Raw genomic sequence first — 27,927 nt, 5'->3', positions numbered from 1 at the left:
TATTTCACAAGCCTCCTTGTCAAAGTAGTTTTGTCTTATTACTGGAGGTCGCGCTTTTCTGGGTTATTAAATCTTCCATGAGCAAAATGGAGTTTAAATCTGACACTTCTGTCTTCCATCAAGTACACTTTAATTGTGCAGAAATTGGGTGTTACTTTCCAATTAATTAGCACTTTTAATAAATAGTGGGTTTTGGTAAGAGAATGAGTTTCAGTAGAGCTGTTTTCTAACTGTTCAGATGGGGATTCAATAGAAACTAAAGCTTAGAGTCAATTAAACCTGTCTAAGGTTTGCTATTCTAAGAGATTTCTGTGAACATAGTTTAAAATCCTAGCATGTTTGGTTTGGAAGGCACTGTTAAAGGCCATCTAGTTCATTGCCTCCTGCAATGAGCAGGGACATCTTAAACTACTTTAGGTTGCTCAGAGCCTCATCCAGTCCCTAATGTTTCCAGGAATTGGACATCCACAACCTGTCTGGGCACTTGTTCCAGTATTTAATTGTAAAAAAAATTCTTCCTTTCACCTAGTTGAAGTCTTCCCACTATTAGATCACCCCATGTCCTGTCACAGTAGGCCCTACTAAAACATTTGTCACTGTTATGATTTCCTACAGTAAAATGCAGACTAATGACTCATTAGTTTAGGCTTAGAACTCTGTAGATGAAGGAGTGTTTGTATTAGTTTGTTCTGTACATGACATAAAGCTCTTACTACAGGTTCCAATGCAGTTTGGATTATCTGCTTGTGACAGGATAGCTGATAGTTGTCTGTTCTAGGAAAGACAATATGATGTTGAAATTAGGTTCTTCAGGCTTTATTTATCTTCCTGCATGCTCCTGATTTTTATAATACTTTCAAAATGTTATTTACTTATGGAGTCTTCCTGTTTGTTCTTCCCCCCTCCGCCCCAATTTCTGAATTATTACACATTTGTTTTAACTAAAAGGGCAACTTCTGAGTTTAGGTAAGAACCAGCTTTTTATGTTTGTCCCTATTGACTGGATGGTCCCATTGGGTTCCTGACACCAATTCTGACCTCTGGGTCTATTGTACAGAAATAAAATAGTAGTTTTTGTTGGATATTTTTTGATGAAACTAGACACTGTCATTAAGAGTGTGTGGACTTGGGTTAGGGTGTTTAACTAGAAAACAATGTTTCTCAATCCTGTTTGATTTGTTCAGATGACCAGTTTCTTAAACTTTTGATGGAAATACTAGAATTGCCTGGTATAATGTGTTATTTTCATCAATCAGAACCTTGTTCAAATGACAAGCATCTTCCTCACTCAAGTCTGCCTCACGTTGCTCCAGTTTTACAGGAAATGGCCTACAAGTTTGTGTAAAATAACTGGAACTTGGCTTCCTGCAGAAAGTTTCACTGATGCTTCTCTGTTTATATTTTCTTATGTTTTAGTGTGCTGTATGTGTGGACAGCCATGAGTTAATTGGAGAAATCTTAAACCATTCAGCTATTCTGGTTGTTAGCAGCATCCATAACATCTATAAAAGACACTGTATGGGTGCTAGAAGTTTTTCCTAGAGGACCTCTTGGTAGCACTGAAAGACTTCAGCTTTCAGCTTTCTTGTGACAGACTTGCATATTCTATCTACTTGGTAACTCAAATTAATTATGAGATAGCAACTGCAGTTTGACTGGTTTTTATGTTATAATTTATTTGGCATGTATAATATCTGCTTGGTGAGGAGAAATTGTTAATAGAGAAGTCTGGAAAAGAGTCATATTTAGTGTGCTGTGGCTATAACTGGTGGTGCCTTTAAGTTGATTTTGCAGTCTTATAGTTGACACTTCAACTAAAAAGTAGATTTTCACATAAACATTCCATGATACAGGGTATTCTTGGCAGATAATTTCTCTTCTAAGTAGACATTCATGACTTTCATTGCATCTTATCCTGGCATCTTGATTTGGGGAAAAGTTTTTGGCTCCACCAGTATTCACTCTTTCTAATATTTGTGTAGATTTGAGATTTCTGCAAGGAAAATGTGTCAATTTGGGAAATCTAAAATGCAGGATTGTTCTATAAGTCTGATTTTCAGTTGAGTATTTTAATGCATGTCTGCATGAGGGTACAGTTAACCCAGTCTTTGTTGCCAGTTAAGCTGGAATAAGTCTACCCCCACCATGACAAATAGTGGAGTCTGTTTTAAATAATTTGCAACCTGCCAGGTTGTCTGTTTTGATTCTTCTCCACTCTTGACATTTCTTCATATAAAAACAGAATAATTCTAAGATGCTGCATGAAATTCTCTAATATGCCTCTGGAGATGTGAATCGATTGTCAGTGTATTGTAACTGTTGCATGTCTCAGTCATGAACTTGGTGATATGCTATATATTTCTTATAGAAAGTACTTTTGTGGGTAAGTAAACAGTGAAGTGCCTTTGAAAAAATATTTGTATTATGATGAGCCATTGATCTGTGTTTAATCTATATTTTAATTTTTCTACTGTTACTGAAAAAAGGAAGCTAACAGAAGTGGGAGTAATGTTTTTTATATTTTTGGTTCCAAGAATATAAGGTGGCTCCTAACTCCAGCAGAACCAGATTAATTGGCAGAATTGAGAAAGTTGCTGTTAGGGAAATTGATATAATGGGATCTCATTTTTCAGTGGATTTCCAAATCTGTTAAAGGTGGTTACCTTATCTTTGTCTTGTGAAAAATTATTTCTGAAATTTAGCTTAAAATATTTGAAAAGCAGATTTTTATCTTTTTCATGAGTCTCAGTTGTTAAATCAAGGGGGAAATTTGCCAGAATACTTCCATACTTGTTTTCTTTCAAGTCATCAGCAGCAAAGGCATTTGGAAAAAGTATCCTTCTTTGCAGTTACATCCTCAGAGAGTGCTTTTCATATACAGTGAAGGGATATGGTAGGATTTTTCTTTATGTGAACAGATGATGTAATGATGATTGGAGGCGTGGAATTAAAATACTTTGATTTTGTTCCTAGCTACTGTATACATATGCAGTTCATTTGGGGTCTGATTTTGCCTTCTGTATACATTTTTTTTTTTTTTTTTGATTATGAATAACTTTTGCTTCAGATTATAAGGAAATTAAATACTTTTTTGTCAGTTTTACAGGTATTGTATATATAATGTTTTATTGTATTTTAAAAAATGGAAATGAGAGAGATGGGAGAAAAACTCACAAATTATATTAATGCGGTGTCTTAAATGCAGTATTAAAGTTCAGTGAAGGAGCAAGTAATACGAGACAAAATAATGAAGCAGAAAAGATACAGATTGCAATAAGGAACCAAGTTTTATAACAACAGAATAGGTTCTGTGTATATCTTGGCTTCTTTTAGGCTATTTCTTTTTTGTTAACAAGTTAGATTGTAATTTGAATTTTGACCTGTAATGCATTCTGAAAGTATGAGTTCTTGTGTAAAACAAAGCTGTTACTTTCATGTGTATTAAATAGTATTGTCTTGAACCTTTAAGATTAACCTTTTCTTAATCTTTGGATTATTAAATGTTGCTGATTAGCGATGTATCCCCTGCAAGTCTTTGTATTGAGAGTCATGTTAGTGCAATTAAACTGCTTTCTTTTCCAAAACTGTCAGTTTAGATCTGACTTAAACATCATATGAGGATTGATGTGTTGAAAGAAAGCTAACTTTAGTTCAGATTGGGTTTTGCGTTCAGCTGTAAGAGAATGACAAAACCAGAATGTTCTGGGAGGTTCACAACTATATAAGAGTTTGCTGTAAAAATATTTTTAAAGAATAACTTCAATTTACAATGGTAAATACTTTTGAGTAGTTTTACTTTTATTTAATTGGGTGTTTTTTCTCTGTGGGCTTTAACTATCAAGGACTATCCTTAGCAACTGATGCAGAAGGAAAATGAGACTCCACAGAAGTTGAAGACTTTGTTCTCAGAACTAAAAGAAGTGAACAAAGATGTAGTGCATTGAGGATTTTCACAAATACATCCCTATACTTTTGATCTTAGTTTTAAAAGAAATTCCCCTGTTCAAATAAAATTTATACTTCCTTTGCAATCTTACTGAAATGAAAGGAATACTTATGAAATAAGTATTGACTATTAATAATTTTTTTTCTATAATTCTAGTTTTTACTGCCATTAGGAGTGGTTTTCCAATTTTTAGTATTTACTGGAATATGTGTATCTGATTGTATTTCATGCACTGTTTATTCCTGATTTTACTGATGTGATACTTTTTCAATCTTTAAGATTTTTTAGTGTTGGAACTTAATGAGTCATCTCCATCAGCTTTATTCATGACTTGAATAAGGAAGCAGTAAATTGCCTTTATCTCTTCTAGCCTTCTTACTATGTTTTTTTAAAGACTGAGTCCTGGTGACAGCTACTAAACCTAACAAAAATTCTTTTCATTCGGATTCCTATTTAAAAAAAGTACTCTATGGTTTACTGCATGCTATATGCATGCACGTAGCATGTTTTATAGCTGCATTTACTTTAGTTGTTATCTATTTATTTGTGTAGGCTGGTATGAAGTAAGAGAGTTTATATTTTGCTAGGCTCTTGGGTGAGCACGATTACTCAGTTCATGGAGTTTTGAGTAGTTTAGGCTGGAAGATATTTCTGGAATCATCTACTATGATGCCCAGCTCAGAGTAAGGATCAGCTCTGAATTTAGACTTCAGTGCTCAGGAGCACATACAAATCTTGGATTTTTAAAGATCAGTATTTTTCATTTAAAATTACTTACTGCTATTGTGTATGAACTGTGTGGGGATATTGTAACTTTTAGGTCTTACATAGAGGTCCTAATTGAGGAACAAATCCTAGAGGGGTGGATGGAAGAGAAGCCTTTTATTACGTTAAGTTCTTACTACTGCTTAACTTGCAGTCATTGGAGTGCAATAATGGACTATTCTGAGGAAAAATCCAATAATGCACAATCAAAAGTATCCCCTAAATTCTAGTTTTGATTGCTAACAAGCAGCTTTATTAACTAGTATGATTTATATAATTAAAATACAGGTGTCTTTCAGTAAGTTACAATTTATGTAAGGTTTAAGGGCCTTTTGCCTCCATAAGAGGACTTTGGAAATAATTTTTCTAGAAGGAACTTAATGAAATAAACCACACTAGAAGGGTGTAATGAATTCTAGTAAGAGGTATAGAAATGTCATACCTGTTTTGACAAATATATAGTCTGTTAGAGAATAAAAGTCAGCTTTCATGTTAATAAAAACAAGTGAGAATCCAACAGCACTATTAATTACATTTTGCTCCACGCACACAACCTAGATAAAGTGCCAATTGAACTATTATTGTCAAGTTTATGGGGAAAGTGTTATTTTCTTGCTAAGGCATTTTTTGGATGCCATGTCTTGGCATTATTGTGGTTTCTATACTATGAAAGGTGAGTAAATAGTCATGTGTTCTTCTGGCCACAAACCACTGAAAACTGTAACATTTCTGAGATACCTTGTTTTTTGCTGTTCTAAAATTTTCCATGCTATATTTTGTTCATGTCATGATTTTTGACAGCTTTGTTACCATGAATATTGCATCACTTGGAAACAAGATTAATTTTTGCTGGGCTGCTGTAATTGCAAGGCCTATTTTTAAGGAAAAAGGTAGCGCTGGTTTGTCAGTTAAAAAAGTCAGGTTTATGACTGTTTTGTTTTTACTTGCAGTGTGACATGTATCAATTCTTAGGTGTTTTTGAAACATTTAGTTTCATGGGTTTTTAGAACAAATTTTAAAATAGCATAATATATTTAACAAACTCAGAAGAATCATCTTGGCTGTTCCCTGTATATTTAGACTGCTATATCAGTGGTGATAAGAGGTGTAAGAACATAGCATGATACACCTCACATACTTTGGAAAACTAGTTTCAAGTACTTGGTAAAAAGGAGAGAATCCACACTGTATTAAATGTAATGTATGTATTTTGAAAACTGAGTGTATTTAATATTTTGGTGTAGATCTACTTTTTATATTTGACATTAAAATTAGTTGCCATTGTGAGAAATAAAATTTTTTATGCTTCTGTCTAAAGTAATTAGTAAGTATAATCTTATAGTTGCTGTCATAGCAGTTTTTTCTAAAAGATTACTCAGATGAATTGGACCTTTTTGAAGGTTGTCTGCCTTAGTGAATTCTGAAGTATTTTATAAGAATCCTAGCAACAAATGATTTGCAAAGGTTTGAGTTGTGTAAACAGTGCTTTTACAACAGAAGATTTTTTGTTTGCTGACTTTCTCTTTTTGATAATTTTTTTTCCTGATCTTTACAAAGTTTCACATACATTTTCCTGCACATTCTTTGTCTTATGGCTTTCTTTTCCCCCTGTATTACCATATCATTCATTTTTCTTCTTCACTTCCTGTCAAGATTATTTTCCCAGGTACGGGTGACTTCAGAGGTTCTTAATCACCCCACATATTTCTCTTAAGAGTTTAGCCCTGTTCTCATGCTACTCAGTTTTAACTCCCTGTTGTGGGTAGTTATGGGTGGCTCTGGGGAAGGGGCTGAAGCAGGCAGCTACTGAACAGAAGAATGGGAAGTCATATAGTGAGGAAAAGAAGCTCTGAGGAGGTAACACTATCATTGTTAAACTCTGCAAAAGGCTTGAGTATGTGAAAATGAACCTCTCAGGTGGGCTGGAAGTACCAGCCAGCACTGGTTCAGCTGTTTTGTCAAACTGTCTGTTGGTATTCCTTTCTGTTATATTTTGGACAAAACCCATGGACTAGTTGACCTAACTTACCTGTTGTAACATGTTTATGCTCACATAGTAAAGTGCTGTCTAGGACCTGATTTGTGTGTGACAGGAATGAATTTTTGTTGCCATCCAGGACTCCTCCAGATAGAATTTTTGAATTCATCAATCATCTAATGACATTAATGATATGTACTGCTGGTTAACATTTGAAATTGAGTATTTTCTCTGACAGGAAGTGTGAAGTTGCTAATTCTGTGTTACAAGTACAGAAGAATTTTCCTGTGCTGAAAAGTTGAGGGAACATATGTTTTGAACTTGCAACAGTAGGAATAATTATAAGCAGCAGCATCTTAATCTTGCAGGTGTGTTGATAAAGTAATAGGCAGTAGAGACCTTAAGGCACATTTATGCGTCTTGATTCCATACCTGAAATGTTTTTAATACTATAATAATTCATCACTGAAGCTAAAAAATGACAAATAATTACTTCATGGGTTTTTTTTGCAAATGTTAAACTAGACTAAAAAAAAGTAGGTTCTAAGCAAGTTTTGCTGTACTTCACTTAACGGAAGACTGGTAGCATTTCAAGACAGGGAAAAAATGGTTGATTACTAGGAGGAAGGCTAATGTGTTTTTTAAAGAAAGTGTACATCAGAGCTTGCATATGCTTCTGTCCTTTATGAAGAAAGCAAATTAAGTTCTAGTAACTATTGCAGCTTTACAGTTCTGTACTTGACATCCTTATATAGCCAGTATTGTACTTAACCTTGCCTTATGGCACTTGTCGCATTAAAAAAGCAAATACCAACCAACCTGCAGTTGAACCTTAGATGAATCAAGTAAGGTTGTGCCTATTGTAAAGTACTTTGCTTTGTAGTGAAAAAGTTGCTCACAACTGTTCATGGCATGTCCAGTTTTCACACAAGCCTATAGGCGTGCATGTGTGCACAAAACCTGACTAGTGTAAACTGATAGCCGTGGTGTTTCCCTGTCCTTTTGGGCTAGGGACTGACAACAGGGAGGATACATCACTTTGCATTCTGCTTCCTGATGTCAAGACTGAGGTGTATGAACAGACTAATAACCAATACAGTTGTATGCTGATTTGACTAACTCGTGTCAGTTTACAGATATGGTTGATCCCCATGGGGCTGCTGATTTTACTTAAAATGTCAGTGTTACTGTCAAAGGTCTGTCAAAGTAACTGCGTGTTCTCTAATAAATTTTTAGCATGGGTACTAGGGTCAGAAGAAGAGATCCTCCTTAGTGTTGCATCAATGGCTTTTTTTAACTGGACTTCAAAACCTGCCTGTGTCTTTTAGTTACTAGGCCTCACTTTTCTGCTTCACATTAAGCTTTATTCTTATGAAAACAGTGTGTACTCTTCTTATTTTAAGTACGTTTTCTAGGTTGAGTTACTACAGACAAAGTTGTTGACCTGAGAGCTCTTTATTATCTCTGTTGTGGCAATTTCCTATAGCAGGATATTTCTGTAAAACTACTGGTTCTGTCAAATAGTGGTGTCTGCTGCTTCAAGTGGCTGAAGATAGAAGGCTCATGTTTGGCATCATCCCAAATATGATTGACCAAACCAGACTTTTGTGAACCTCTACAAATGCTATTAATATGTTTTGATTTATTAATATTTCCATATAAAAGTTGCTTGTAGACTGTTTTAGTTGCTGGTATGTGGATTTGTTTTCAGAGTGCATCTGAACTTAGGCTCTTAAATCATAAGTGGAGTGGTTTTTCAGAATGAGGTAATTTTTTTTAATTTTCTGATTCTCAGCATGTGTGTTTGTATACTCAAGAGCAAATTACTCATTAACATTCCTGTAGAAAATTAAGGAGAATTTTTTTATACTTTTCATTAGGTTTTGTTTTAAACTCTGGATTTGTTTCTATTTAATCTTTTTGATGAAAACCATAATCCTAAAATCCCATGGAATTGTCTCTGATATTTTTTTTTCTCCATAAGTGCTGATTTTTTTGCCGCCCTGAGTACTATCCTTTGGATACTGTTTCACAGTAGGACGGGATTAATGTTTAGTAATGTCACAAATCTTTTGCTGTTGAGTGACTAAGCATCAATTGAATCTGGATCAATCTGATGTATTATTTATCTGTTTAGTGTAAATGCATGTTACAGTTGCTGTGATACTACAGTTTTATGCTGGTTTTAAAAGGATGGTCAGTATCTGAACTAACATCAATAGCATTAAAATAATATACCACCACCATGTTATGTGAAAACTATTTGAACAATGATGAATTGGTAGGTTGAATTTATATACCATAATATAGTACATCAGGGCTTGGTTTTCAGTCAACACAAATATTTTTGAGTCATGAAATCAAATTGAGTATTATTGAACCACAACCTTTAGGCAAGTACTGTAATAAGTCCTGTTTGTTTACAGGTAAAATACAAACATTTATTAATTTAAAACACTGTGTGAAGATGGATTCATTTGCAGTTGATCACATAACTGTTTGTGAACTTGAGGCTGCTACATCTGATGAATGAAACTTGGGATATTTAATCTTTAATATTCTAAAATGTGCTGCATTGTTATATTGAACTTGTTTATCCCTTTGATACTGTAAAAACCAGGAGCGTACTTAACTTCATTCCTCGCACTGTTTTTAATTAATGGAAACTTTTGAAACTTTAACATTTTTATTTTCATGGAGTAAATGGGAATGTTCTAAGTTGTAAGAATGATAGGTTGACCATGAAAACTATGTTTACTTTCAGAGAGAACAGGAAATGAGAATGGGTGATATGGGTCCTCGTGGAGCAATAAACATGGGAGGTAGGGATCTGAAGGAAAAAGGCTTCTGTAATGTAAATTCTTTTTCTTTGGGACTGTACATGTTACTCAAGCATTATTAATTAGTGACAACTGGTAAAAAAGGAGTAAGCAATATTAGGAAATAAAAAAACCCCAACATGTATCTTGCTTTCAAGCAGCTTTTCCCCCCTAGCCTGGTATATTTTTGTTTTATTGCTTTGAGTATACATGACCAAAAAATTATGTACAAGTTAAAAGAAACAAAAATCAGGGAAAAGTGATGCTCTGGGAGTTAAGTGATACAAAAGAGAAATTTTACGTTCAAAAAATACTTGACATTATTTTGGAGGCACTACCTATTCAAAGAAATTGTGTCTGCAAATGCATGCAGTGAAATGATGTAGGAGGTTAAAATTGGCAAGTTCTTCTTGATGTACTTGGTGTGCTAAATGAATAAGGTGCTTGGTGTTCTACCAGTTTCTTCCAAGTCTCTTATTTGCAAATATTCTCAGTTAGCTCTTGTAACTTAAAATACTCTCACTGCTAAAAACTGTTACTGTGTAATCTAGAAAAGTATAATAATTAGTGCTTACTCCATATATGCAGACTGAAACAGTTTGGAATCTTACTTGTCCAGAATATCTGCTTTTAAACAAGACTGAAATTTAAAATATTTCCTCAAAACCACTGAATCTAACTAAACTGTACGAGTTGTTAAACTATTGGAAGCTTCCTAATGGGTAATTTAAATAAATTAAGGTTATAATTAAAAGAAAAGTAGTAAAACTCTTTTTCCATGTGTTTCAAAATTGTAAGTCCATGCAAAACCTAGTAAACACTTCACTCGACCTTTTGAGTAATGTGAATTTATAGAGTAATAAATCTGCTTCAGATTTTAAAATACATTATTCACTATTTCCTTGCATTTGAGACACATTTGTAGCTGAAATATAGAAAAAGGCTTGTGCTTTAGAGGATGATAAAAATTATTTACAAATAATTTTGAAGAAGGACATTGTGAAGTTATCTACAAATATTAAACTGAAGCATAAATTGAGGCGTAGTTTTAAAATTTTCTAGTTGTACTTCGGCATATGATTGCATCATACTTGAAAATTTCATTTAATTAGATGACTCTGCGAATATTGATACTGTGCCAGTTGTCCAGATCCACAAGATACACTTTTTACATGCAGATTTAAAGTGTGTATTTACTGCAGTTCTTAACAGTAATGTTGATCTTGCTTTCTCAGTTTTATGTTGTGACTTGATTTTAAACTCAGTACTTTTAGAAATAAATTGTATCATTTAAAAAAAGTTTTAGTAACACTGAACTGCCTTTTTAAAATATCCACAGAAAATAAGTATAGTGTTTATTTCTGCAGAAGCTGGATTTTAAGTTCATTCATTAAATAGAGATTTTGGTTTTTCTCCAGCTTATTAACTCCATTGGTACAACCAAAATAGTTGACTCCAAAACCTTACAGCAGACCTTTAAATAGTATATATTTAGTTATTGACAATAGCATCCTTTCTTCATATTTCTGTTGAAGTTGTAACTTTATTTTTGACTGATCTTTACCTGTGCCATTTGTGACTTTTTATAACGTGGAACAGAGGGAGCTGGAATATCTCCAGTAACTGAAATACCTGCATGATAATTTTCTTAAAAAACAGAGTGCCTTTGTGACAGATTAAATAAGTGTTGGGCTGACTTGTGCAGAACTGCTAATTTTTACAGCTTTCTGTGACAAATTTTGAGAGACTATATATACTTCATCAGAGCATTTAATTGGATCTGTAGTGCTAAATGCAGGTTATAAACCTAAATACGGAAAAAAGGGGCTTTTTTGAGGAGCAGTTTCTTCGTTGATGAAGATTGACTTTCTTGGTGGTGCATTTCAGACATTTAGAGTGGGCTTTTTCAGCCCTTCTGTTTGCAGAAAAGGACTTTTTTTTAGTGTCTGCATTGTGGCATGAGCACTAATGACTGCTTTCTATCTGTTGCTGAACATGGTCCTGGAAATTAACTGCTCACATCAGTGTTACACCATAAAGAAAGGACGATCAAGCTCTTAGAGTCTGCTTTGGAAATAGGAGGATTTTGGAGGACCTCTGATTTACAGCTAATATACTGTAGTGGCCTCTCACTGGAACTATGCAGGGCCCCACTCTCTCTTTGCATTATACTCTGTAGTTCTGCTCCTTTCAGATCTGACTCTTCCTGAAACAGGATCAGTATTCTAGAGGTTTGATAGTGTAAGTTACTATCTGCCACCCTGGGTGCATTTGTATGATACGGAGCATAAGAGCTTAGTGGCACTTGACAGATAAGTGACAGTACCTGGGTGGCCACCTGGCTCAGTTTAATTAGGGTGATAAGCAAACCAATAACAAGTAATTTATCATTTAGTTAATGGTACTACTGCATGCACTAGGTGCTGCTACCATCATGATAGTCCTGCAGAGTGCCTCTAGGTTCTGAGAATAAAGGTTTCTCCTTACACTGGCAGTTTAGACTTCCTTTCCTTCTATATCTAATTGAATGGGTGACACTAAAAAAACATTTTAGAACATATGCTACTGTAACTTTCTTGAAAATTTCTTGCCTAGTCTTCTACCTGTTACACAAACTGATGGTGTGTATGGGTAGGTAAGAAACATCCAACCCGAGTGTACCTCTGTTTTGACTTAGTGTTACAGGGAGAAGTCTGGGAGTTATTAATGACTAAGCTCCAAGACTTCTGCTTTTCCAAATTACAGGATTTCTGTCACTTGTAGGAAACTTGTTTAGCATTTCTCATGTGCTACTGTGTAGCATGCATTGTTTTTGCTAAGGAGTTTGTGGTTGGCCTAATGTATATGATCAAACCCATGTATTCAGTTTTAGCAGCAGTATCTTGAATGCCATGGTTTCACTGGCTGTTGTGACATGATGCTCTCAAGGCAAGTAATAGACATGTGATTGTGCATGCCTGCAGATAGTCACAGTACTGTATCTGTTGTATGTTTATATATTCATTACTAAAAAACTGCAGTTATAACAAGAAGTAAGAAGGTTTATTCTTAAAATACAAACAATAGACTAATTACTCTAGCAACGTGACAGATTTCTTTATATTATGAAGGTGTATACTTAAAGTGTACACTAAATTCCAGAGGTATGCTTTCTTCATTACCACATTTTGGATGCATATTTTGGGCTGAAAAGGATGGATTATTGTGTGGAACGGAAAGAATGCATCAGCACTAGCCTTGAAGTTGGTAGTTCATAATAGTAAGTGTGAGGTAGATAATCGGACTTTTTTCCTACACCAACATGCAAAAATACTGTGAAGGCATTTTTACCTGTGCATTCAGTACATTAGTGAGTACTGGCAGAGTGATGTATCTTAGTGCAATATTACAGCTAAATGATCTCCTCAGAATATGTTTTCAAGGTTTTCTTCTTCTACCTCTTTGATTCAAAACTTCTGGAGGAGATTTTTTGTCATTTCAAGTTCTAACAAAGCTACTTAGTTTTCTGGTACTTAAACCATAAGAAATTACAGCTAAATGTGAGATTTTATTTATTCTGTATTATAGATAATTTATTGTGAAGTTGAGTACCACCTCTGTTATTGCGCTTAGACCTTAGACTAATCTACTGTACAGTATATCAATTAACATTCTGCTGGTAGAAGACTTCTTGCAAATGTCCATTTTGTCTGTTAAGATCCGTAAAGACCCAAATTGCTGTATAGCTGCCAATATCTGTAAAATCACTTGAGATTTTTGCCAATTTGTGGTGTGCATACTCTATATAGATGCAATATGAGCACTTTGGTTCCTGCAGAGAAGCTGTACAGCTATATTTAGCTGTAAAGGTTGGGATTTTCAAATACATGAGGCAAATTATGTAATGCAGAACAATAGAGATTATTTAAAATCTGTTTAAAAGCAGATGATTGAGATAAATGTACAGTCTCAAAGAATTTTTTTCCGAGTATTTGAAGTCTTGTACATTTGGCTTTTTAAATATTGTAAATTGTTTGTTTGTTCTTGTAAAATTAAGATAGGACAGCTCTAAGTGTAGATTGTTTTGCATAGATGCGTTTAGCCCAGCACCTGCTGGTAACCAAGGCCCTCCTCCAATGATGGGTATGAATATGAACAACAGAGGAACTTTACCTGGCCCTGCAATGGGTCCTGGTCCTTCCATGGGACCAGAAGGAGCTGCAAATATGGGAACACCAATGATGCCAGATAATGGAACAGTGGTAATGTATCACAAATTTAATTCCTTTGAATAGCTGTCATGTCTCATGGCCCATTTTTCTTACCAAAGGTATTTTCACGCTGAGTCTGAATGTGTTACATGTTTCAGATCTGTTAAAAGTAATTGGTAAAACCTTTTCACTCAAATAATTTACAATCGGAAAGAGAAAAATTTTTTTTATATGTGAAAATCCTACTTCCCTTAGGAATGAAAATCTGTAAATTTAGACTTTTGCAGTTCTTTTCTTTAGTAGAGCTAAATTCTGTGAGTTAGCTTTTTGGGGGCTTTTGATGAAGAGTTAAATGTTAGCAGGTGCAAAGTGTGAAGATATCTTTGTGTAAACTATTTAATTTTTTAAAACAAATTTTAGTGTTCTTTGTATTTCTTTTCTAACACTGTTAAGCGCATGAGATTGACAGTAATTATGCCACTTGGAAAATCAGTAGCCAACAACTATTGATAACTATTATATCAATACCAGAAAAATAATATTGCCCAATTGGCACAGGTAATAGAGAATGTCTTCTATATGTGTGGGATTTTTAATTGAGAGCAGATAGGCCATTGGGATGCAGTTAAAGCACTAGCCATTCTTGCTTTGTTCTCATAGCCAGTTACTTTTCCTAGCTGTAATGCCTTATGTAGAGAAACAACTATGTAATTTGAAATCTGACTTTTACATATTTTTTTCAGTGCTGTTCTGTTACTAGATATTTGGATTGGTGGTGGTGTGATATAAAGGAATATATAGTATTAACAGTTATTCTGTAACAGTTTTATTTGAACACAGCAGCATTTTGTAGCTGTGTGTTTTTAGATACACCTTCTCAACAGTATCTGCGATTAAGCAATCTGTATAATGAAGTTAGAAGAAAGTCCTATGTTTCATAGCAGAAAATGAGATTTCAGTTTTGCACAAAATATGTTGTGAGTCTGGTCTTTACCAGATAAAAAGGAGAGGATCTTAGCTCACATCATAGGAGCCAGCTCATTTTATCAGTTGTGTCATTTCTCACAAAGTAGGGAGGATGCTATTCATAAAATTCTGGATTTTGAAATGCTTTTGCTGGAGACCACTGTGTTACTGGTCACCTTGAAAACTTTCTCTTGTAATTATGTAGACCCTGAAAAAGAGGTGTATGGAAAAGAACATGGTATCATAAATCACAATATCTAACTTAAACTGTTGTTTTTCTACAAAAAGTCATTCCAGGTATGGAAATGTAGGAAATATGCTGACACTTTAAAATGCATGTTTTAAAAAATTCTCTTTCCTTCCATTTTCTTATGCATGCTTCTGAAGGATGCAATTCATTAGATTTTAGTTTTTTCTTCATTTTGGTCTTTGAAGGTTTTTAACTTGAGGGATCAGGCCCAGCATAGCCTTATTGTATCATTGCTGTTGTTACTTTGAAGATCCTTCGAGGGCTATCTATTAAAACACTGTAACAGTTATTTTCCACTGAGGGAAATGAAGATTATTCTTTATAGACCAGAAATGCAGATTTAATGTTTTTAATTGTATGTTTGTCTGAAGTCTTGAAGAGAAAGTTGTAGCAATTTACCTTTTGTTTCACTGCAGTCTTTTGAAACCTGGGTTGTCTTTGAACATAACATTTTAAAAGTAGTTTCGCCACTTACTAATGTAGGTAGGTAATTACAGCAGTTTCCTTGTTAGCTGGAAAGAGGAGTCCTTATTGGAAAGAGGACTTGGCTTTTTGTCCAAAAGTCAAGTCTTAAAAGGGATCAGGAGTATGTGATAAGTTACTTGTTGAAATTCATATCCATTGCTAACAAGCTGGCATGTATTAAGATAGATAATTTTAAAACAGTTTTTACCCAGTGCTACAGATTTAAAGATGCTTTAGCTCAGTAGTAGATCTTTATGCAGCTCTTGAAGTAACCTCGTATACAATGTTACACTTGAAACAATATGCATATATATACACATATATACAACCATGATCTAGGTTGCATGTACTTTTATCTATATAGATAAAATGCTGGCATTTTACTTACGTATACATATATATATATATGAATTAGCAGACTCCAGAGCTGCTGAGCTCTACTACTGTTACTGGAGTTAGGCTTTCAGAAGAATTCTTTCCTGATTCAGGCATATAAATAAAGTGCTGGTCTTAAATGTCTTTATTGAATTCTGAATACCTAGGGAGTTGGTGTAGATCTCTGTACAGAAGAAATTTCTTCTGAAAGCATAACTGTCCTTAACTAGTGAATGATGAGTTATTTCCACATCTGACTGTACTATGTATCTATGCTTTTAATGGTTTATGTTGAATAATTTCTCCATGTGGGGTTCTCTTTTTAAACAGTTGCGTAAATACTGAACCGTAACTCAGATGAATGTTTTTTTGCTTAGAATTTAAGCACATAAATCTGTGTAAGGATATATACCTTTATTAATATTAAGCATAGAGCTAAGGAAAGTAAATATGGAATATTAATTGGTTTTTTTATCTCATACTGATATTTCAGAATGAGTCTTAGTTACATGTGGAGTTTTTCATAAACTAGGAATAGTCCAAAATTATGCACTTTGTCACTAATGCAATTTTGTTCGGACAGAATTTCAGAATTTTTAAGGTCTTAACTAAAGATCTCTTAAGTTCCAATACCAAAGGCTAAGTCCAGGTAGCATGGACTTGAAATAACTATAAATATGTGGGTATAGAAATCATAAGGCTATTAAAAGAATAAATATGCAGTGCCTAGAAATACAAAAGCTGATTTCCTCCCCTCCTAGTTTGACACTGTGTCTCTAATTTATTTGAGGGAGAAGCTTTGTAGTTGGTGTGTAAGGCACAATAGGGCTCAGATGTAAATCTGCTGTCTCCTCTGTTTCATAGAGAATATGTGTTGCTTTAGATGTGCTTGTAAGGATAAGTTACATTCAGCACCAGAGTCGGTCTTAAGTATTGTTTTTAGTTTTTAATTTTCTTTACAAAGTTGGAGCATAACATTAGCACTCTTTAATTTCCAGCTCTTTTTCCATAATAACTAATTGAATTGCTCCTTTCTTCCTTCTATGTGTGATCCTGATTCTGCTGGACTATCTGCTGAACTCCATGACATCATCACTTGTGGTTTTGTTGTAACTCACATTTGGCATGTTCCAAATGGACTTGTGTTAGCATAATGAGAGATTCCCTCAAGGAGGCCCATCCCAGATGGGTTCACCTCTGGTTAGTAGAACGGGCTCTGAAACTCCTCAGCCGCCAATGAGTGGTGTAGGTGCCGTGAGTGGTGGACCTGGTGGCTTTGGTAGAGGAAACCCAGGGGGCAACTTTGAAGGACCTAACAAGCGTCGCAGATACTAAATCTTAATTCATTCCTTACTGTTTTAGAAATTCCAGTAAAATTATACAGTGATATGCCTTTATCATTTTAGCTGTTATCTGGAAACGGTTCTATTGTTATTGTAGTCTTTAAAACAGTTTCTTTTGTAAAACTTTTTTTGTATTCAGTCATAGGCTTTGTAGTATAGAGCAGAAATGATGCGGATCATTATGTAAGGCAATGTGTTTGTGACTCTAGCAAAATACAATGTGTGACTATGCTGTAAAACGTGCAGTTATCTGATTACAATAAAACAAAAATCACTGGAAAGGATTTTGGGAATGTTATTACTAATACTGAGTAAGAATAATTTTATGCTTAATTATAAGTGGCATAATTTTCATTTTTACGTAGTTTCTACTATGTGTCAAGAAAGTTCATTCTTTATAGTGAGTGTTTAGCTAAAATGCGTGGTGCAGTGCATACTATGAAAAACTTAAAACACACCTGCTTTTGTTTTGACTTTCAAAGAGCATAAGATTTTATACAACGTGTTCTCAAAGGTACTGTGTCCTTGCATCTCAATCCACCATTGCAAACTTAGTCACAGTAGTCTTATCAACAGAGGTTATCTGTCAGACAGTTTATTAGAAAATTTAACTTGGGGAGGGATAAAAAAAACTTCGGAAAGGTATCTCTGTGTATGCTATATTCATAACAGTGTGAGTGAATTTACCTAAACCATATTTATAGAGGAGAAAATTGGTTGTGACATCTGTGTGTTCTGCTGATGGTTGAAGTATCTTCCATAGCAAGGAAGGAGACATTTCTGCACGCTGGTCGAAAGCTTTCCGCTGTGTTCGCATGTCATTATTGATAAGTATACATTTCCCCCAGTGGTTGGTTTGAATAAAAACATGTCTGTTATCAATGAGTAACTGTTTGATTAGGAAGCAAATACATGTTTTCCAATGAAAATAAGTGTTCACTTATAGTTGAGTAATACACATTTAGAAGGAGTGCACACGAGTATTCTTCAGAACGGTTTTACAGAACAAGGCATTTTGAAAATGCCCATTTACAGCACAACTCAGGGTAGATTTGCTGATTGAGTTTTAAGATACAAATGATAGTAAGCTGTTAGGAAGCTTACTACGATTCTGTTTTGTCAGTCTTGGAAGGTGATGGAAAAGACCTATTGGTTCTATTCCTGTAATGGCAAATAAGTAGGGATGTTGGGCTGGTTACTATTACTCTTTTTTCTGTGCAAAATCGTTGTAAAATAGTAGTGTTCTTTTTTATCAGTTCACTCACATTTTCAGAGGCAGACATTACTAAATTTTGCGTGCATGAATTATGATACTAAATTGGTTAAAAACTGATTTGAAATAACGTGGTGCCCCAATAACATAGTTCAGCATGGGATGCAAGCAGCAGAGAGGACTTTTGTATGTTACTTGTTAATCTAGCTGTGATTGGCTTGGTGGATTGAATTTTGAGCAAATGGTTAACTAGAAAATTGCATCATTGCTGGCATTTTGGAAATACACTGTTACTTAAATTGCCAGTTTTATATGGCTTAAGGTACTGTTTTCGAACAGTAGTGTATGTGTAGTGCAGTGTTTTCATACACTTAGTTACACTAAGTGTGTAGGTCCTCACTTGTGACATCTGTACCTGCTAAGCATTATCTTTTAGATTGTCTTTTTTTGCATTACTTGATACATACCACACTTTGTAATGCAATACTGAATTACCTTTAGAGTCTGAAATACTCTTTCCCGTGATATATGTATCACATTACAACACTCATTGTTAAAATAAACCTCAACCAAACTGCAAATGGTTTTAGTTGACACACTGGTCCTGAACCTCAAGATATGGGAAAATTACTGGTTTTTCACTGTTATAAACTAGTGTTTGCATATGGCAATTACTTAAGCTCTCTGCTCTAGTGTCCTTTATTCAGTTGAAAATGCAGTTGACATTGGTATCTAGAAGGTGTCTAAATATAAGATTACCTTTTTTCTTTTCTGCCCTTGTACATAACTTTTTAGGGGGGGGGATTGAGATAGAATTGATGTGAATTGGTAGTTCTCAACTGTGAATATATATATAGATGTGGCCAGCCAGTGTTTTTGTGTGAGGGTTCTGCCCTTCTGCTAAAGTGATTAATTTTTATTGTTCCTCATCTGATTGATCAGTTAATAATTTTTTCTGAATACACATATACTCAGGATTTTAGCTACATTTGCAATGTTGACTGGAAAGCACAGTGAAGTCCTGACTCTGCTATATGCTATGCTAAAACAAATAGGCTTGGAATATATGTGAATCTGCCAACTACAGTACAGTTACTTTTGTAGTGTGTACTTACTGAGCTTTTACATTATTCCTGAAGTTTCATATTCCTAAACTGCCTGATTTTCCTGTGAGTTACAATTTAAAGATAGCCAAGCTTTACTATTCCATTTAAGTTAAACACTATTCTGACCAATGTGCTCATTAGCTAAAATGTATCTTGGGAAATGTGGCAATCCTAATATACTTTACTGTATTTATTTCCTAAGAAAATCACGAACTACTGTGGATTACCTAGAAAGTTCATGACATGTAGTAATTGTTTATTTATTGTCCACATATTTTTATGCATAAAGATACAATAAAGATATAAGGTGGAGATTCTTATTAGAACTAATTTTAAAATGGATGCCAAGAAGGCAGTATGAACTAAATACTGTATTAATGTTATTTTAAACATAATGCATAATATATATAGTATGCATTCTAATCTGAAGTATGCCGCCACATTTTAAAATGTTACACCAAATTCATTTCCCTCTTTTCCACTCTTGATTTCAGATGTAGAATAATTTGTAATTACAAATTCTTTGAAAGGTACTAAATACAAACTCTGTGACATTTATGAACTACATGTTGCTAGACAGTTGCAATCTACTTTGAGATAACTTGGCTCAAAAATGCTGAAATAACCAATCTAAAGGCACATTCTGTAGTGAAAACCAAAACCCTATAGGCCTTCTGAAAGGAGAAAATATGCTTGGAGGTGAGATGTTCAGCAATTAACTGGTGCGCTCTGGTGGCATGAAGTTCATTTTACTTCAGTACATTTCAGAAACAAATTTTTGGCATACTTCTTAATTTATCTATTTTTTATAACAAGTTGGATCATGATTTTTCCATTCACTAGTCAAACTGAAGTGTAATCAACCTACTAAAATAGCATGGAAGGCAGGGTAGCAACTAGAGTCAGCTTATGTTGGACCACACATGTTAAGGGGTTCTAAATCCCATTCCTGAGACTTGAAGTGTTCCATATACATGGGTAGTTTTACACATGCAACATCTTGTTAGCTTGTGCTTGTGGCCAAGAGTGGGTGACTTCAGAGAGCACGTACCTCCAGTGAAATTTAATTGTCTTCTCAGGAGCCCTCAAATTATTGCTAAGGGCACTATGCTGTTACTAAGATACTCATCTTGGAGTTTGGTGCTTTCCTTGGGCTGTTAGCACACTCTTAGCATGAGGGAGTATCAGTCCAAACTTTGCTGATTCGGGAGTTGTAAGGAGGGAGTGAGTATGACCTATGGGAAATGCAGAGGTTGAACATTACCTACTTTAGATTATTGGCTATTCAGTGCTAGTTTGGTGGCAAATGTTGAACTCTAGTAACCTGAAAGCATTTGCTTTCTTAAAAATTCACTTACTGAAATGTAAGAACTTACTAACAATAAGGGGATTGACTAAAAGCTTATACCTAATGTTAGGTATATTTTTTCCCATGGAATTGTTTTTATGTTATCTTTCGTTACCTTTCCAGATATACTGTAAAGTAGGTTTAGCAGTCTCACTAGTTAAGTGTGTTCTGTGAATATTTTTGGATGTTTTCCCATAAAGTATTTTAAAAACCATAGGCATTTCAGGTGTCTTTTAACAGTAATCCATGAAAATATCAAAGCTAGTTATAAAATTGTCTAAAATTTACTTGTAGAATAAATAAACTGAGATTAATTTCTCATTAAAATAGTACTTCTTTTGTTTTTAACGTCATGGAAACAAATCCTCAATGTGTTCATTTTCAGTGGGATAGATATAATAGGTCTTTTCCATCCTGAACTTCCTTAAGATAATCTGAAAGTTAATACAGTTGAAGTTTGGAGACATCCTTATTAATAACCTCAGCCTGACTTTTAAAAGCATGTGAGAAATTTCTTCTGTTTGGAACAACAGCTCTCTTTTCCTAATCAAAGGAGCTATTTGGAAACCATTCAGAGATAAGCACAGTATAGTTACAGGTAAAACTATTAAAAAACCCCTCTGCTCCAATGTAATGATTATTATACACACAAATCACATTGAAAGAAAAAATACAACTTTGTAAACGTCGGTGAAAAATCAGGTGATTTGTATGTGGTCCCTTGAGTGGAGAATAAAATGCTCATAATAAGAGGTATGAAATTCAAAAGGAACTGGACTGTGTTACTGCATACATGTGTGGATAAAGTTTTTCCATTTGTTTGGGTAAATTATTTGTCTAGAGCTTCTATTATTCCTGGAGTTACTAGTGTGCTTTTATATCTCAATTTGTGTAGAGTAAAGCATAGCTGTATAATTTGATTGAATTTACATGCTAATTGTATGCGGGATGTTAAGTGCTTGACTTGAAAGAATTGCAGTGAGAATAAAGATACTGTTCTTGATTTTAAGTAAAAATTGCCTAGATCCTTGAACAGGAATAAGTGTGGAGGGTCCTATATGTAAATTGAACAAAAAATGGGAGAGAGGGAATAAAGTAACATAATAAAAGTGAGAAAAGTGTGGTTTAATTTTATATCCACAGCAGATTTACAAAAATAACTTTAAGTCTTGTTCTACATGGAAACCACAAACCAGCAAATTTTTAATAGAAGAGGTGGAAATACCAGTTACATTCATGTCTTGGATTTTTTGAACTGAATTTAGTTTTGTGCAGATGGCCAAGGAATAGCAGAAAAACTGGAATGAATTAATGTTCTAAAATTTTTTTATATTCTTGGGTTGTAGGGTGGGATCACTGCAGTTGGATATATCTCTTCTGTGTTGTTTTTATGAAGTTGTTGTGTACACTTGATTTTGTGGCTGTATGCACCAATTGTATACAGCGTACACACACCATGTAAGTATGTAACAGCTGATTTTAAGGTTGTTAGCTTCTCATCAAACCGGTGAGAATCCAGTCTTAAACCTGAGTGCATCATAGACTCAGAAGCACAAAACAGAAGACCATGGTAAAGGAAAATGAAGTTGTACATATCTATTAGTAGGAGTGGGATTAAGGTATTTTCATTAATTTTTTGCCTGAATTCACTGTAACAATTTTTTTTTTGTGTGACAGGGAAACTAATTTTATTATCAGTTAATATTAGAAAGAAAATATCCCCAGCGAAACAAAACACATCTCCCAAAGAAGTCCCCAAATCCTAAATACCTCAGTGTACAACCCACCCCCAAACAAAATGTGTTTTCCCATTTTAAATAGCTACATATAAGCAAGGTGGAAGAGAAAATAAATCTAAAAAGATGTAAAAAGTACAAGGGTTTACTGTAATTCTTTTTACATCTGTTAGTTCTTGATGGTTCTTGTCATTTTTAAAGTGTTGCTTTAAAAAAAAAGTTCCATTCCTGTTCATTATTTGTTATAAAAGGATTTATTCTACTAAATTTATTTATTGTTACTAAGTTTAAAATATTTTCATATAGTGTAAAATTGCACAAAAAACCACTGCATAAAGCAGCTATTGCAGTACTGTAGAATGCAGTATTTGAACTGCCAACTGAATTGATCTTCCAGGCTGCTTACAAATGTTTTAAATATTTCTATGCTAGTGGGAATTTGAAATATTTGTGTGCATATTTAAAATAATCCAGTACATGCCTTGCTGCAGATAGGAAAAGCCTTTTGCCTCAGGCAGTCCCTGCTGCTTGGTCCTGCTTCCTCTGTGTCCAGGCAGTGAGCAGGAGACCTAGGTAAAGGGGACCCAGTGAGAATTATTGATTCCACTCATTTCAAGTGTGGAGAGAAAGAAGAGCAAGGAGGGGGCAGTAGGGCAAGGCTTTTTATACCTGTGCATACGTAGGGTAATTTGTGCTGCAGACAAAGAACATAGCTTAATAAACATTCTCATTAAGTGAGTTTGGAAGAAATGCATAGCCTAGAACAAATGGGTAAGAAGTGTGTTGAGGGCTTTAGATGCCTGAATAACAGGGTTATGGTTTACATTTTTGGTGATAGTTGGTCTGAGAGCGTGAATGTTTCAAGCAATGAAGAAAAAACTGTTCACTAAAATGTTGAGCCAAATTTTATGTGAGCTTGATCTGTCTGTTCACTTTCTGCAGTTATCAAGAAGGTTACATGCAAGCCTGTAAAAAAATGGAAAATAGTGTTCTTCGTGATTTCTCCAGGAGAGATGGTATACACAGTTGCTTAAAAAAGATGCAAGACTGTGCACATGTACTTTTTCTTGTAAGAAAATACATAAACTGCCATTACAAATACGGGAAATACTGTCTTTTAAAATGTCAAAGAATGAAGAATGTTAGCATGATAGTGCTGTATTGTTCCATGTATTATGTTCCGCTTTTAAGGGAGAGAGCATGTAAAAGGTAAGCCACAGCTCCAGTTTTAATCAACTTCAAATAAAAAGCTTTTCCCAGAAGACACACCTGTAATAATGAAACAGTAGTTCATCTCCAGTTTGTTTCAGTGTGGAACATTGTGTTTGTAGAACTTCCAGCATTCTACCAGTAACAGTTCCACATCTGACATTTTCAGAACCAGAGCTGTGCCAAATGGTACAAATAAAGTTTTTGCCTTAGTGTGTGAAGAGTGCAATTCCTGCAATTCAAAAACTGAGTGTTCAGAGTTTTGAAAGAAAATGTATGAAAGAATTGTCATCTATTGAATTGCTGGTTTAAAAGTGAAAATTGTCAACTTGTCAGCAGGGATGGCTGTACTTCTAAAATTATTTTGGGATATGTGTCAGTTTATTATTGCCATGTTATACTTTGTGTAGCTTTTGTAGTACCACTTAATGCATGTTTGACATCATTCTTGCATCACACTTGTGTAGTTTCATTTATTGCTCACACTGATGAATGCAACTGTCTGTAGATGGGGGATGCCAGAGCATTTGTTTAGTACTATGTAACTTGTTTAGGAGGGTTTTTAATTTATAAACTTGTTTTCTGTCTTCTGTTTACTCTGCATGTTCTTAGCAAAATACACTTTTTCTTTTTATATGGGGAAAAAGTAGCAAGTAATGAAAAAGTGTTCATTAGGAAAATAAATGGAAGTCCTGGATGCTTCTTACCGTTTTTAAAATGACAGCTGACTCAGGAGAATAAAATCACTTGGTCTGCTTTCTGCATGATGATTCTAGACTTTTTCCTGCTTACAGCACACTTAAGAATCATTATTCAGGGTTAAAAACCTTGAATAACGACAGAAAACATTTAATTTCTGTCTGGTTTTAATCGTAAGTGTTATTTACAAGATAGTAAATTAAACACAAATGTCTTGATGTTTGCTCTGAATAGTACTCTCAACCCCACAAGTTGTATTAAACATAAAGAAAAATAACTTGTTTGAGTTGCATAGTTTTTAAATACTGAATTAGCCAGTCCCCTTGGGATGAGGTGGGGATGGAGAAAGCACATATTTGTGGAGAAATCATGCGCTTGTTTTCAGTTGCATTGTGTTCCTCAGCATGCATATTGAACTCTTTACATTGGGCCCATTTGTTACAAAGATTTAAAAAGAAATATGATTTATTGTATTTCATCCAGTTATATGTGTTTGTTCATTGCTACATAGTAAAAATAAAATTGGCTAGTTTAAGCACATACTCTTTACTGGAGATCATGGCATGTAGCATAAATATCAGAAATAGGGTAATTCAAGTGTTGATAGTTACTGATGATATGTTGTGCCTTTAAGCCTGTTTGGATAAAAGCTGATACATATTGAGCATAATGATGTTTTAAAACTTGGTTCCCAGAACCTATCTTCTTTATATAATTGCTTAAAAATTTATTGTTTAGGGGTTTTTTTTAACTGTCTTGTATATTTAAAACTGTCCAGTGTGAAGGAAGCCAAATGATGTATCTTTAAGGAATGTTGGAAAACTGTTTTACTAGAGGTCTTGAGCTCTAAATCTTTTACTGGTTTGACACTGAGGACATGATGTCTTAACTCTAACCTTACACTACAATTATGTTGGAAACTGTGCAAGCTTCTGCCAAGCTTTAAAAGTGATGTGAGGATGTAAGATGACTGTAAGACTGGGCCAAATCATTCATATTTGATGCTTATCGCTGGCCTGCTCCGTTTATCCTAACCCATTCCTTCTAGGATTTTGCTTCCTTTTCTGTACTCTAGGTTTTCTTTCATTGTAAAAGGCTTTATGTTTTCCTGATGATGTGAAAGATATGAGCTGTATGAAACATTATTTGGCGGTTCTAACACGAAACTTGACGGAAATGGTTTAAAGTAAGGGAAAGATGTCAGGTGCACAGTAAAAACCAATTCTTTCCATGATTTGACAAGTTGTTACATACCTCTTCATATGTGTTTTGTTAGTATATGTCATGTATGTATTCTTAACCTGTTGTGCCTTTAAAAAGGATTTGTGTCCTTTCTGAGGGGACAAAAGTTCTCTTCTGGATTAATTTCATTGTTTCTCTTTTGTATAATTACGCAATAATTAAGTGACAGAGAGTACATGAGAACTTAATAGATAGTTACCTTTCTGAACTCACAGAAGTGTGCAAATACTAATACAGAAAAGGAAAAGTAGATAAGTGCTCTTCATGGATTTACAGATGGGGAGATACTATTGTGGAAAAGCAGGAAAATGTGGCTTGATCTCATCTTTCACTTTGCAGCTGTTAAGAATTTGGGAGCTACCACAGAATTAAAACCCTCAAATATGACTCCTGCGAACTTAATCTAAAATTCTTAAATGTTGTTTCGGAGTTCTGCTATAAACAAAACTAGTTCAGTGTAAACATTCAAATAAAATGCATGAAGCATTCAAATAAAATACATGCTTTAATGGAAAAAGTACTTCTGAAAGCCTGTGTTTTCCTAAGATGAGTAATGTTATTGGGGAGTTAGGTGTATTTTCTTGTATCTTTACTTTTTGACTACATAGCCTAAAAGCAACAGAGGTGAAATTAATAACATGCAGGGAAAGGCTAAATATACAGGACAAAATTTCCTGCAAAAGAACTGAAGTTCAAATATGTATAACTTAAGTACTGGTGCTTCCAGTAGAGGACTTCTGTCATGAGTTTAGAGAGCTTCTGCTTAGAAACAGGTGCTCCCAAATCTGGTCATGCTCTTAAGGCAGGAAAATGTCATCTTTGCCTTGATTGTGATAAACCAAGAATAGGATTATCAGGATTTAAGTCTATGAAAAAGAGTTATCTTGCCATGGTGATAAATCTGAATGGCTGAAGAGTCAGCATTTTAGATAGGTTTGTCTGCTAAGCTGGTATGTGTTCAGCTGCATGATTGTCACAGCCTTCCTAGGACTTGGAATATGGTAGTGCCTTTGGTTGTTTCAGCAGTTTCTTCAGGTGCCTCAGTTAATGAAGTTCATTTATGGCTGCGCTGATGCTTTTCGAAGTCTTTTCAGCATCTTTTCTGCTTAGTAAATTCTCTCAGGTAGTGACAACCACTGCAGTTGTGGGTTGAGAGTGGTGCTGTCATAAATCAGCATTTGCTCCTATCAGCTACAGTCATCTTAATTCATACCTGTTCAGTCATTACAGTGCACTTCCAAAATTACTTTTCATTAATGAAAGTTGTATTCTCAATGAGGTATTGATCTGAGCAAGGTTGAGTAAAGACTTAAGAAAATATAAACTAGTTACATTTGTACTGTCAGTGAGACAGATTCCTTTAATAATTCCAGGCATGTTACAGAAAATTAATCTCTTGCATGGTTCTAATTCCCTAAGTTTGTAATAAAGATACTTGGATTTTGTTCTACCTTCATTTTCTGAGGTTCATCTTTAAACTGTTTGGACATCTACATTTATTTTAGCTTTCACAGTTTGATGTAAACTAGAGTCCTTCAAACTTTATGCATAAATATACTCTGTACTCATCAGTCAGGTGCTGGTCAGATGCAAGATTTTGCAGAGTCCACAATGAAAGTAAGTTGACCAAAATAAGATGGAAGTAAAGTTACAAGAAGACCAGAACAAGACTGAACAGAATAGAGAGCAAAAAGTTCTGAAGGTGGCCTGTAAAAAGTAGTGCGAAAGAATCTGATAACAAGTACGTGTTCTGATAATAGTTCAAAGAAATGAATGTGTATCAGGATGTAGAACTTCAGTTTGAAATGCAGACTTCTTTGGAGAAGCTGATGCTTACTTAAGTGGAGTTTCTTTTTCCAGGCATTGCAAGTAATGTTTGTAGTATATTAAAATGGATGTTTTTTACTTGCGTACATCAAAAGTCATAAACAGGTAATTGAAGTAACAGCTTGTATGTTTTATTCTGTTTCTGTAACCATTTTCTCATTAATGTGTTGATATTTACAAATTTGGCACCCGAGATAATTTTGATAGCTTGTTTGTAAATTAGTATTTTTAATGTGAGAATTATAGCGAGAGCTTGCATCTTGAAATCTGAATGAGCCATAATGAAAAACAGTACCAACCATCAGTCTCTTTGATTAAAAATACTTAGTTTTGAATGTGATGCCAAGTTACTGCCTTTGTATATAAGATGATATCAAAAGGGAGTTCCCCACTTCTCACAGTGTGGTCTTGGCCTAGTTCTGTGCAAAGGAGTGTCATCACCGAGGTCTT

The 27,927-nt window shown here is 34.5% G+C and overlaps 1 protein-coding gene across 1 annotated transcript in view; it reads left to right on the top strand.

Annotated features, from left to right (window-relative positions):
• The window catches only part of PSPC1 (paraspeckle component 1), a 36,484-nt gene extending 18,313 nt beyond the window's left edge, over window positions 1-18,171 (top strand). The window contains 3 exon segments of the mRNA XM_033052078.2: window positions 9,454-9,511; window positions 13,580-13,749; window positions 16,904-18,171. Of these exon segments, the coding sequence (XP_032907969.1) occupies window positions 9,454-9,511; window positions 13,580-13,749; window positions 16,904-17,089 (414 nt within the window). The 3' untranslated portion in view covers window positions 17,090-18,171.
• Window positions 18,172-27,927: the final 9,756 nt, after the last annotated feature.

Source organism: Catharus ustulatus, chromosome 2 (assembly GCF_009819885.2).
Source record: "Catharus ustulatus isolate bCatUst1 chromosome 2, bCatUst1.pri.v2, whole genome shotgun sequence".
NCBI lineage: Eukaryota > Metazoa > Chordata > Aves > Passeriformes > Turdidae > Catharus > Catharus ustulatus.
This window is presented reverse-complemented; position numbering and strand designations above follow the sequence as displayed.